Source organism: Nerophis lumbriciformis, linkage group LG31 (genome assembly GCF_033978685.3).
Source record: "Nerophis lumbriciformis linkage group LG31, RoL_Nlum_v2.1, whole genome shotgun sequence".
Lineage (NCBI taxonomy): Eukaryota > Metazoa > Chordata > Actinopteri > Syngnathiformes > Syngnathidae > Nerophis > Nerophis lumbriciformis.
The window spans coordinates 2,025,001-2,037,779 of NC_084578.2; the positions used below are offsets into that span (position 1 = coordinate 2,025,001).

A 12,779-nucleotide genomic window follows, 5' to 3' on the forward strand; every position below is an offset into this window, starting at 1 on the left:
CTGCATACCATTATTTCCTTTCCACACTTGAATAACATGAAATGAATGTTACACGTAACTTCCTGGCACTAAACCTGCAGAAAATAGTTCTTCTCACACTATATACTAGTTTCTTACACTTTATGAAGTAGTTCATACATATTCCTTATTTTTGCATCCTCATTTTAAGATCTTATTGTTAAGTGTTCAATGTGATTTTACTATTTTGTTGACATTGTTTGAGTGTTGACATTTCCTTTCTGCCTTGACAGCTGAGGGCATTATAATCAGAAGGAAGTTACATTTCAAATAAAATATATTATTCTCCTGCTCCTAATTTCCCTAGGTCATAAAAAATGTCAATAAATATGGATATAATCATATTTACAATAATTACTGCATGACAAAAAATAATTTCCATAGATAAATAAGAGTATCAGGGCAAATTAATGTTACACAGCCGTTATGTCCTGAAGAAAGTAGTTCTTCTCAAGTTTCTCTATGTTTACATTTTCACACATTGCACTATTTTATTACACTTTATGAAGCATTTCTTACATATTCACCTTCATTTTAAGAGCTGATTGTTAAGTGTTCAATGTGATTTTACTATTTTGTTTACGTAGTTTGAGTGTTTTCCTTTCCGCCTTGATCGCTGATGGGATTATAATCAGAGTAAGGTTACATGTCAAGTTAAAATGTTTACATTTCCTGCTCCCTATTTTCCATAGGTGATAAAAACATCAAGAATGATCGATATCAAACACGAATGTCGTGATGCAGTTTTCAGCCGTATCACCCAGCCCTAGTTGAAATGACGTCTGTGTCTGACCAGTTGTGAGTTGCCCACGCTTTGTGCCATGCAGCTCTCGGTTATCAAGTCGTTCACTTTCTTCTCCAAGATCTTGACCTTCTCCTCATGCCTGCAACACCACACAGCATGCAAGGAATAATAATAATAATAATAAGAGGAAGCATGGCGTGTTGCTGACTTGATGGGTTGTAGAGAAGCTCTTGATTACTGATACGACTCACAAGTCTTCTTTCTTTTCTTCAAGCGCAGGTGCGGGGCCTTTGGACTGGCCCAGCGGGTCAAGTGTCGAGCCTGAACAGGAAGATAGAAAATGGTGTTTCCAGTAGGACCAGGTGTTGTGTAGAGACAGATCCTACACCAGTGTTCGTTTTGTGGACTAGACATTTTGAGAGAAGGTAAATATCTAGTCAACGACAGTTGCGGTCGCTCCTTTTGGAGACACTGCCCCTTAGTGTTTTGGAAAAGAATTACAAGTCTGGAACCATCCCCCATGGAAGAACTATCTATAAAACTAGAAAATCCCTGCGGAAATTTTGATGGGCCTGCTATCTGTGCCCTGGACCTATGGCCACGGGGTGGCGGAAGCCACTGTACTTTAATAATAATAGATGTTATTTGTAAAAAGCACTTTACACTGTATAAACAACCATAAAATGCTACAGTGTATAAAAGATAAAATAAAATAAATAAAAAGATAATTTAAAAAAAATAAAAATAGAAACTAGAACAGCCAAATAGCTAAAACTAGTATGCATATATCTAAAAAAAAAAGGGTTTAAAAACAAAAAAGTTTTTTTAAGCCTTTTTTTAAAAGCATCCACAGTCTGTGGTGCCCTCAGGTGGTCAGGGAGAGCGTTCCACAGACTGGGAGCGGCGGAGCAGAAAGTCCGGTCTCCCATTGTTCGCAGTTTTTAAGATGGTGCCGATTGTCTGAATCTTTGATCAGCCGTTTCACTGCCGTCTTACAGAAACAATTTAAGGTATAATAAATAAAGCCATCCATCCATCCATTTTCTACCGCTTGTCCCTTTCAGTGTCGCTGGGGGTGCTGGAGCCTATCTCATTTACAGAATATTTCTGTGTAAATAACTCATTTCACAATGTATATATCTGTGATTTATAGTCCGGTGCGGCTAATATAGTTAAGTTAAAGTGCCAATGATTGTCACACCCACACACTAGGTGTGGCGAAATTATTCTCTACATTTGACCCATCACCCTTGATCATACTTGCCAACCTTGAGACCTCCGATTTCGGGAGGTGGTGGGTGGGGGGCGTGGTTAAAAATATTTGACTTTCAGTGAATTCTAGCAATATATATATATATAACAAACAACAACAAAAAAAGAACAGAAAACGAAACGACATCATCTGGTACAACCCCCCATACAGCAAAAACGTCTCAACTAACATTGGACACAAATTCCTCAATCTGATTGACAAACACTTTCCCAAAGACAACACCCTAAGAAAAGTGTTCAACAAGAACAACATTAAATTGAGCTACAGCTGTATGAACAATATACGACAAATTATCTCAAACCACAACAAAACAATTGCAAATGAGCCGTCGGCCCCCAGACAGAGCGACTCCAAAACCAACAAAGGCTGCAACTGCCGAAAGAAACCTGATTGCCCTCTCAACGGGGGGTGCTTACAAACATCAGTTGTCTACCAATCTAAGGTAACACGCAAGGACATTAACACATCCGACACATATGTAGGATTAACCGAGGGAGAGTTCAAAACCAGATGGAACAATCACAAGGCTTCTTTCAGGAACCAAAACCTGCGGAATACCACAGAACTCAGCAAACACATTTGGGACCTCAAAGACAATAATGTTGAATATTCAATAACATGGCAAATTCTTGCATCCAGCACACCTTACAATAGTGGTAATAAAAGATGCAACCTATGCTTGAAAGAGAAACTGTTTATTATTTACCGTCCAGACCTGTCATCCCTCAACAAGCGCAGCGAAATTGTAACAGCATGCCGCCACAGACGGAAACACCTCCTAGGTAACACATGAGCCAATCACCACGCCCCTACGCCAGCCTGTACCCACCCACTCTGTGCCCTATATAAACCATGGTATGTGAATGCTCCCATTAAAATCTCCTGATGATTGAGGGAACCCCCTCATGAAACAGGCCTGTAGAGATGAAATAGTCTTGTGATTTTTTTCCCCCACACATACATACATACATACATATATATATATATATATATATATATATATATATATATATATATATATATATATATATATATATATATATAAATATAAATAATATAAATACTTGAATTTCAGTGTTCATTTATTTACACATATACACACACATAACACTCATCTACTCATTGTTGAGTTAAGGGTTGACTTGTCCATCCTTGTTCTATTCTCTGTCACTATTTCAGAACACACACATTATACAAATATACATTATAAAATCAATAAGAAAACGGGAGCTCTAATTTGGGAGTCTGAATTAGGATCAGAAGTTCCTATATAAACATTGCGCACTCACGTCGCCTTTTTGTATTGATTACTGCAGCTGTGCACTGGATTCATTCACAAATACAAACTACAACTCAAACACTTTAGAGTTAGGCTCCACCATCAGAATGTGTACTTCAACTTATAAAGATCACATGGATATTATTCAGTGAGTTGATTCACCAAAACTAACCTGTTATACAGGAGGAAAAAGCACACAGGACGTTTCAATTGTTCACAGACTGGTCGCGCTCATCAGAATGACAAGACACTTCCGGTCTGCAGGTGATAGCATTCAATTGGGAAGAAACGCCCTATTGCCCCCTACTGACCAATGTGAATACTGATAAATGTGTAATGACAGCTCCAAAAACGAATTCAAACCACAAAATAAAATAAATAAATCAACACAAAAATGTGACACATTATGGGTGGGTCACATATGCATGTACAGTAGATGGCAGTATTGTCCTGTTTAAAAGTGTCACAACATTGCTGTTTACGGCAGACGAACTGCTTTACGGTAGACAAAGACTTGACTGCTGTTGTTGTGTGTTGTTGCCGCGCTGGGAGGACGTTAATGAAACTGCCTAACAATAAACCCACATAAGAAACCAAGAACTCGCCCTCCATCATTAGCTGTTTATATGGTGGGAAAGCGGACGTGTGAACAGGCTGTCAACACGTCACTCACGTCTGCATGGAGCTGGAGGGGGCGTGGCCTCCAGCTCCGCCTGAATTTCGGGAGATTTTCGGGAGAAAATTTGTCCCGGGAGGTTTTCGGGAGAGGCGCTGAATTTCGGGAGTCTCCCGGAAAATCCGGGAGGGTTGGCAAGTATGCCCTTGATCACCCCCTGGGAGGTGAGGGGAGCAGTGGGCGGCAGCGGTGGCCGCGCCCGGGAATCATTTTTGGTGATTTAACCCCCAATTCCAACCCTTGATGCTGAGTGCCAAGCATGGAGGTAATGACTCCCATTGTTATAGTCTTTGGTATGACTCGGCCGGGGTTTGAACTCACAACCTACCCATCTCAGGGCGGACACTCTATACCACTAGTGGTAAAATATTGTTTTCTTCTAAGATTTTATAGCAGAGCTTGGCAAATATTTTGACCCGGGGGCCACATTGAGAGAAAAAATGTGTCTGAGGGGCCAATGTGTATGTGTGTATAAATGATATAAACACATTTAGCTGTAAAAATATGCTGTACAGTATGTGTGTTTGGGTCCCTTTTTTTTCAGGAACACTAATACCAAAAGTCACAAAGTCCCATAGAGTTCTGAAAAAGGTATTGTCAGAATAATTGTATATAAGTTATCACACAACATGAGTTTAGGTTGCCCTGCGATAAGACAAAAGCTGTCTTTGATCTTATCAAGCAAAAGGCTTGTAAATCTCCACTGTGTGCGATGGGATGCGACGTGGAGGTGTCGGTTTCTTTGATCTATTGGACAGCCACAGGAAGACCTTGTCATGACCCGAGGTCTACAAAGCAGAGAGAGGGCATACCTGACACCGCTCCAGGCACCTTTTCTTTTAACTGTTTATGACCGAGTGCGGCAGATGTTTATGACCCCCCTCCCCTTAAAAGCAGCTGCAGCTATGTAATCAGAAAATGCCCAAATAAATGAAGAGGCGTGGAACCCTTTCATCAGGGACGACACTGTACGAGGGTGCAGGTCAACGCGCTCTCCTCATGAGCTAAATTGAATCCTGTCTCTGTTTGATTCCTTGCTTTTTGTCTTGTCTAATACAGGTAAAAGCCAGTAAATTAGAATATTTTGAAAAACTTGATTTATTTCAGTAATTGCATTCAAAAGGTGTAACTTGTACATTATATTTATTCATTGCACACAGACTGATGCATTCAAATGTTTACTTCATTTAATTTTGATGATTTGAAGTGGCAACAAATGAAAATCCAAAATTCCGTGTGTCACAAAATTAGAATATTACTTAAGGCTAATACAAAAAAGGGATTTTTAGAAATGTTGGCCAACTGAAAAGTATGAAAATGAAAAATATGAGCATGTACAATACTCAATACTTGGTTGGAGCTCCTTTTGCCTCAATTACTGCGTTAATGCGGCGTGGCATGGAGTCGATGAGTTTCTGGCACTGCTCAGGTGTTATGAGAGCCCAGGTTGCTCTGATAGTGGCCTTCAACTCTTCTGCGTTTTTGGGTCTGGCATTCTGCATCTTCCTTTTCACAATACCCCACAGATTTTCTATGGGGCTAAGGTCAGGGGAGTTGGCGGGCCAATTTAGAACAGAAATACCATGGTCCGTAAACCAGGCACGGGTAGATTTTGCGCTGTGTGCAGGCGCCAAGTCCTGTTGGAACTTGAAATCTCCATCTCCATAGAGCAGGTCAGCAGCAGGAAGCATGAAGTGCTCTAAAACTTGCTGGTAGACGGCTGCGTTGACCCTGGATCTCAGGAAACAGAGTGGACCGACACCAGCAGATGACATGGCACCCCAAACCATCACTGATGGTGGAAACTTTACACTAGACTTCAGGCAATGTGGATCCTGTGCCTCTCCTGTCTTCCTCCAGACTCTGGGACCTCGATTTCCAAAAGAAATGCAAAATTTGCTTTCGTCAGAAAACATGACTTTGGACCACTCAGCAGCAGTCCAGCTGGTGTCGGTCCACTCTGTTTCCTGAGATCCAGGGTCAACGCAGCCGTCTACCAGCAAGTTTTAGAGCACTTCATGCTTCCTGCTGCTGACCTGCTCTATGGAGATGGAGATTTCAAGTTCCAACAGGACTTGGCGCCTGCACACAGCGCAAAATCTACCCGTGCCTGGTTTACGGACCATGGTATTTCTGTTCTAAATTGGCCCGCCAACTCCCCTGACCTTAGCCCCATAGAAAATCTGTGGGGTATTGTGAAAAGGAAGATGCAGAATGCCAGACCCAAAAACGCAGAAGAGTTGAAGGCCACTATCAGAGCAACCTGGGCTCTCATAACACCTGAGCAGTGCCAGAAACTCATTGACTCCATGCCACGCCGCATTAACGCAGTAATTGAGGCAAAAGGAGCTCCAACCAAGTATTGAGTATTGTACATGCTCATATTTTTCATTTTCATACTTTTCAGTTGGCCAACATTTCTAAAAATCCCTTTTTTGTATTAGCCTTAAGTAATATTCTAATTTTGTGACACACGGAATTTTGGATTTTCATTTGTTGCCACTTCAAATCATCAAAATTAAATGAAATAAACATTTGAATGCATCAGTCTGTGTGCAATGAATAAATATAATGTACAAGTTACACCTTTTGAATGCAATTACTGAAATAAATCAAGTTTTTCAAAATATTCTAATTTACTGGCTTTTACCTGTAGATGTCATCGGTGTTTGAACCTGACAGGTATGACAGACCACCTCAAAAAAATGGAATGGAATTTTAGAGTTTTTTACTGAATGGGACAGAATATGGGCCGCATGTGACCCGCGGGCCATATTTTGCCCGGGTCTGATCTATAGTCTGGACAATGTGGTTCAAACTTGCTGCCAAAGTGAACACTGCCCTACACAGATTGGACAAGAGTTAAATAGAAATCCTCTCACCGCGTGCTCGTGAGGAGGTGAAGCCGGCTGCTCGGACCGCAGACATGGGCCGAGCCGCTCCATCCTAGATCGCCGACAATGGAAAAGGGTTTTCAGAGTAGCATCTGGTAATCAGGCAGACGCATTTGCTAGAAGGATCCAGACTTACCGGCACAGCTCCAGTTATGGGTCGGCCCATTGAAGAGGCCATGGACATCCGATTCTAGAAATAAAATCACCAAAATGATGTCAAAACTAACCAATACAAGGTCATTATTTTATTACTACAGTGGGTCTGGATTAGTTTTGGCCTCGTTTCCTGGATGTGAAGTCCAAAGAGAAAGAGATGATAGAGTAGTATCTACCCTCAGTGGTGGTTGTTGGAGCACACCGCAGCGAGTCCTGGATAGTCCCACCCCACATGCTTAAGGCACACGCAGGATTCTCACAGGAATGAGGCAAAAACTCCCGCCGGACCCACTGTAACTCATTTCGTGTACTCACTCCAAAGGAAGAAGCTAAAGGGCGCCCTCCTGTGGCAGTGCCAGGAAATTTAGCAGTCATCTGGGAATGTGAAAGAAGAGATGAAGGTGTTGTCAGCCATTGATTAATCAGTTTAATCGATACTGAAATATCTATACCAGCGCATTGTGATATCGATCCTCATATCAAAATATCAATCCGTTTAACACTTTGGTTATTTGAGATAATACAGGTAAAAGCCAGTAAATTAGAATATTTTGAAAAACTTGATTTATTTCAGTAATTGCATTCAAAAGGTGTAACTTGTACATTATATTTATTCATTGCACACAGACTGATGCATTCAAATGTTTATTTCATTTAATTTTGACGATTTGAAGTGGCAACAAATGAAAATCCAAAATTCTGTGTGTCACAAAATTAGAATATTGTGTAAGGGTTAAATTTTGAAGACACCTGGTGCCACAAACTAATCAGCTGATTAACTCAAAACACCTGCAAAGGGCTTTAAATGGTCTCTCAGTCCAGTTCTGAAGCCTACACAAACATGGGGAAGACTTCAGATTTGACAGCTGTCCAAAAGGCAACCATCGACACATTGCACAAGGAGGGAAAGACACAAAAGGTTATTGCTGAAGAGGCTGGCTGTTCTCAGAGCTCTGTGTCCAAACACATTAATGGAGAGGCAAAGGGAAGGAAAAACTGTGGTCAGAAAAAGTGTACAAGCGATAGGGATCACCGCGCCCTGGTCAAGATTGTGAAAAAAAAAACATTCAAAAATGTGGGGGAGATTCAGAAGGAGTGGACAGCTGCTGGAGTCAGTGCTTCAAGATCCACCACCAAGAGACGCTTGAAGGACATGGGTTTCAACTGCCGCATACCTCGTGTCAAGCCACTGTTGACCAAGAAACAGCGCGAAAAGCGTCTCACCTGGGCTAAGGAAAAAAAGAGCTGGACTGCTGCTGAGTGGTCCAAAGTCATGTTTTCTGACGAAAGCAAATTTTGCATTTCCTTTGGAAATCGAGGTCCCAGAGTCTGGAGGAAGACAGGAGAGGCACAGGATCCACGTTGCCTGAAGTCTAGTGTAAAGTTTCCACCATCAGTGATGGTTTGGGGTGCCATGTCATCTGCTGGTGTCGGTCCACTCTGTTTCCTGAGATCCAGGGTCAACGCAGCCGTCTACCAGCAAGTTTTAGAGCACTTCATGCTTCCTGCTGCTGACCTGCTCTATGGAGATGGAGATTTCAAGTTCCAACAGGACTTGGCGCCTGCACACAGCGCAAAATCTACCCGTGCCTGGTTTACGGACCATGGTATTTCTGTTCTAAATTGGCCCGCCAACTCCCCTGACCTTAGCCCCATAGAAAATCTGTGGGGTATTGTGAAAAGGAAGATGCAGAATGCCAGACCCAAAAACGCAGAAGAGTTGAAGGCCACTATCAGAGCAACCTGGGCTCTCATAACACCTGAGCAGTGCCAGAAACTCATCGACTCCATGCCACGCCGCATTAACGCAGTAATTGAGGCAAAAGGAGCTCCAACCGAGTATTGAGTATTGTACATGCTCATATTTTTCATTTTCATACTTTTCAGTTGGCCAACATTTCTAAAAATCCCTTTTTTGTATTAGCCTTAAGTAATATTCTAATTTTGTGACACACGGAATTTTGGATTTTCATTTGTTGCCACTTCAAATCATCAAAATTAAATGAAATAAACATTTGAATGCATCAGTCTGTGTGCAATGAATAAATATAATGTACAAGTTACACCTTTTGAATGCAATTACTGAAATAAATCAAGTTTTTCAAAATATTCTAATTTACTGGCTTTTACCTGTATATCTCAATAACAGGAACACGGTGTAAAGTAACTAAATCATTGAGCTTTTGTCTAAATTAATTGTCTAAAAAGCCGCTATTTTTTTCCCCTATTCTTTGAGCCCTGCGGCTAATAAAACAGTGCATCTTATTTATGGATTTTTCTTCGCTGACACTCATGATGCAAATCATAAAAAACAAAACAAAGCAAACACACTGAATAGGTGTGTGGTATTGTTTGTGCTATGGCGCCATCTTTTGGCCCATTTTGCTCACTGCAGGTGGGGCGATGTCCTTCGGTTGAGACTGAACTTTCAACTGGAAGTAGAAGTGCCGTTCCGTCTTCTCGCCGTCCATAGCACATGGATGATTCATCGTTCCAAGCAATGTTTGTAAGTGTTACAATATACCTAAAACAATTCTGACTTACTAAACCGTTATGTGTGATGTATGTCGGAGTGTTTTCATGCATATTTGTATGTAATCACGCTAGCATCGTTAGCATTAGCTAATATGCTAACACATTTCTGTCAACACTCACCGGGGGTCTTCTTCCATGACTGGTCCGAACTGCTTCTTGGAAGCCCGCATCGTTATCCAGCTCCTAAAATACATTTTAAATCGATAATATGCAACATTATTCTTTTCACAGGTTTAAACGGGGACTGCACTTTTTGGGGATATTTTGCCGATCATGTACAATCCCTATGTCTGTTTTTATGCATTCTAAATCGTAAATAAATGCTAGCAAAAGTCAGCTAACAATGGAGCTAATGAAAGTCGCTCTATTTTGCCTAAAAGGATCTCTAAAAAAATGTTTTATACACACTGTAAGTATGTATATGTAACATTCATAATAACATTTAAGATTTACATATGTTGATCATTTTAAGCATATGGCGGCATATTAATTTTACAGACACATCACAAGGTTGACTATTTCCTTCAACAAGAAGACTACTAATCATGGCAGACTTAATGAGAGACGATGACGACTACTTTGGGACAAATGATGATCCAGAAACTTCTATTTTTGATCCTGAATATAAGGAGGATGAGCTACGAGTTTTAGAAGCTGTGTGCAAAACAGATGCAGCTTTAGTCAAACGCTGAACATTATGTAGCAGTATTGCTAAGTGCTAAACAATACATACAAACATAATAAAACAACACTTACTGTACAATGTCTGTTCTCACATTCATCATAATCCTTACAAAATGTTTTTAAAAAGTGACGCAAATGAAGGTCTTTGTGTCTTTCTCGCCATCTCCGGGTCTAAGTTAGAGGTCAAAGTTGACCGAATTCTTGGTTTATGTCCACAACCTTCTACTATCCAGGTGAGAGGCATGATTTATAACACTTTAACCAGCTCAGAGGTGATGCAGCAGCTCAATATGTCAATATAGAGAGAGCAAGACGTCGGACCCATAACTGCTCCTGATTGGTTGTGGTTATTGCCTTGAATGGCAGCTTCCGCCATCGGTGTTCTGCAATTTTGTTGATCTTTAATGTTAGGGGTGTAACGGTACACCAAAATTTCGGTTCGGTACGTACCTCGGTTTAGAGGTCACGGTTCGGTTCATTTTCGGTACAGTAAGAAAACAACAAAATATACATTTTTTGGTTATTTATGTACCAAATTTGTAAACAATGGCTTTATCCTTTTAACACTATAATCATTCTGCCCACGTTAATCAACATTAAACTGCCTCAAGTTGTTGCTCGGATTAAATAAAATGACAAAACTTTTCTTCTACATATAAAAAGTGCAACATTAAACAGTTTCAAGTCAACTCATCATGCTTCATTTATTACAGCATTTGGGAAGCCTGTAGTTGGTTTATTATGTAAATGTTATATTTTTATCAACATGTGATGGCAGGGACCCTGCCATTCAAAACTAGGCTGCTGCATTACTAATGATTAATGTAACTATAGCTGAAAAAATAGTACAATAGCAATAGGAGAGACTATTCATCCCTGAACACCATGGAGTTCATGTAGGCTTTATGATGCACTTACATTATTATATCAACAATCAGAGACAGAAACTCTTCATTTAACATAATGTCCTTTTTTGCTGCTTCAACACAGCTCAATCAACACAGAAAAAGGTCAAGTGAAATAACAGACAGACGGGGCTTTGCTGTCCGTAACACACGCACACACACACACACACACACACACACACACACCCAGGCATGTGATTTCACCACAATGAAAAAGACTGAATACATTTCCGGGGGTCTGGGGGACGAAGGCCCCCAGCCAGGTTTTTCACCAATTTAACATGCTAAAATTAACAAAGACAGCACCATTTGAAGAAAATATTTTAGTGTTTAAAGACATGAAAACATCATTAATAGAACATACATAACCCAATTATCCTAATGAATCACTGTATATGGTTCAGTCCCAACAGTATTTAGTCACTAATATTTACATCTTGTATTCATTTCACATCCACAGGTGTCACATTGATCAGTGTTATTATCTACAGGAAAATAGGATATAGGATATACATTTATGAAAATAATTAAACATGTTTAGTATTGTTTACTCATATTTGAAAATAGGAAATAATAATAATGTGAGGACACTGACATATTGCATGAAACAGGTGTGAAAATATTTACCTTCAATATTGTTACACCACTGACAATATTGAGACTACATAAGAACTTAATATTACAAAATAGTATTATATGCAAATTTATTTCAAATAAATTGTTAACTGGAATCAATAATGCGACTCTTTGAATTTCTGTAATTTCATGATATATTTTCACGTGGCTTTTTATTTTTAGAAAAACCCATTTATATTTCGCAAAGCAATAATTGGTTAATATTTAAAACAAACGTGCGTATTTCGCAAGCAAATATTTTTTAGCTTACCTCATTATTAACAACCCTGTCTGCAACTGAAGTGGCTTGTTTGGGTGGATCTTTCCTCTCCATGTCTACGGCAGTTGTCGATGTAAACAAAGGATGAAGTCCGTAAGGTTTGCTCACTTTCGGTTGACATCCAAAAGTACCAGCTAGTGAAAAGTTCGTTTTCCTTGCTTCAAATTGTTTCATATGTTTTTGGCGTTTCGCATGTACTTCCAAAGCCTTGAAACCTCGTGATCCATAGTCAATATTATCATGACACCACGTGCACAAAACCTTTCCGGGACGATCGATTTTCCGAATAAAATCGCCGAACAAAGTCGTAACTTCCTTCTTCCCAACAGTATCAGTGATTTCCCTTTCCATCCAGTCCCATTGAAACTTATTTTTGACATGTTTATCAATTTCTTTTACTCGTAAAGCGTCCTTTCTCTCGAGAACCGACATCGTTTACATATGGTTAGTTATTAACGTCATCATTCATAACAGATGTCCTGATTGGTCACAAGGAACATATCGACCAATCAACTACGGCGTAATATAAACTACGTCTCAAATCTTGATTTAGGGTCGGAAAAAAAACGGAAAAAACGGGAGATAATTTTTTTTTTCCTGAGATTAAAAAAGACGGAATTCCGACTTTAGACGGAAAAATCACATGCCTGCACACCGCAAAATGAGCTAACGTTACGCTAAAAGCTAATTAGCCTTCACCTCAAGCCAGGATTGCGAGC

At 40.1% G+C, this 12,779-nt stretch overlaps 1 protein-coding gene across 2 annotated transcripts in view; it reads right to left on the reverse strand.

The window, feature by feature from the left end:
- ift88 (intraflagellar transport 88 homolog) overlaps positions 1-12,779 on the reverse strand; it is a 98,497-nt gene that overhangs the window by 83,481 nt on the left and 2,237 nt on the right. Inside the window, exons 2-7 of one of the 2 annotated variants that reach the window (XM_061926110.2) lie at positions 9,697-9,759; positions 7,357-7,416; positions 7,022-7,075; positions 6,874-6,937; positions 1,015-1,084; positions 812-902 (exon numbers count right to left, since the gene is read on the reverse strand). In XM_061926110.2, coding sequence (XP_061782094.1) covers positions 812-902; positions 1,015-1,084; positions 6,874-6,937; positions 7,022-7,075; positions 7,357-7,416; positions 9,697-9,759 — 402 coding nt within the window. The other variant, XM_061926111.2, reaches the window with a different exon arrangement.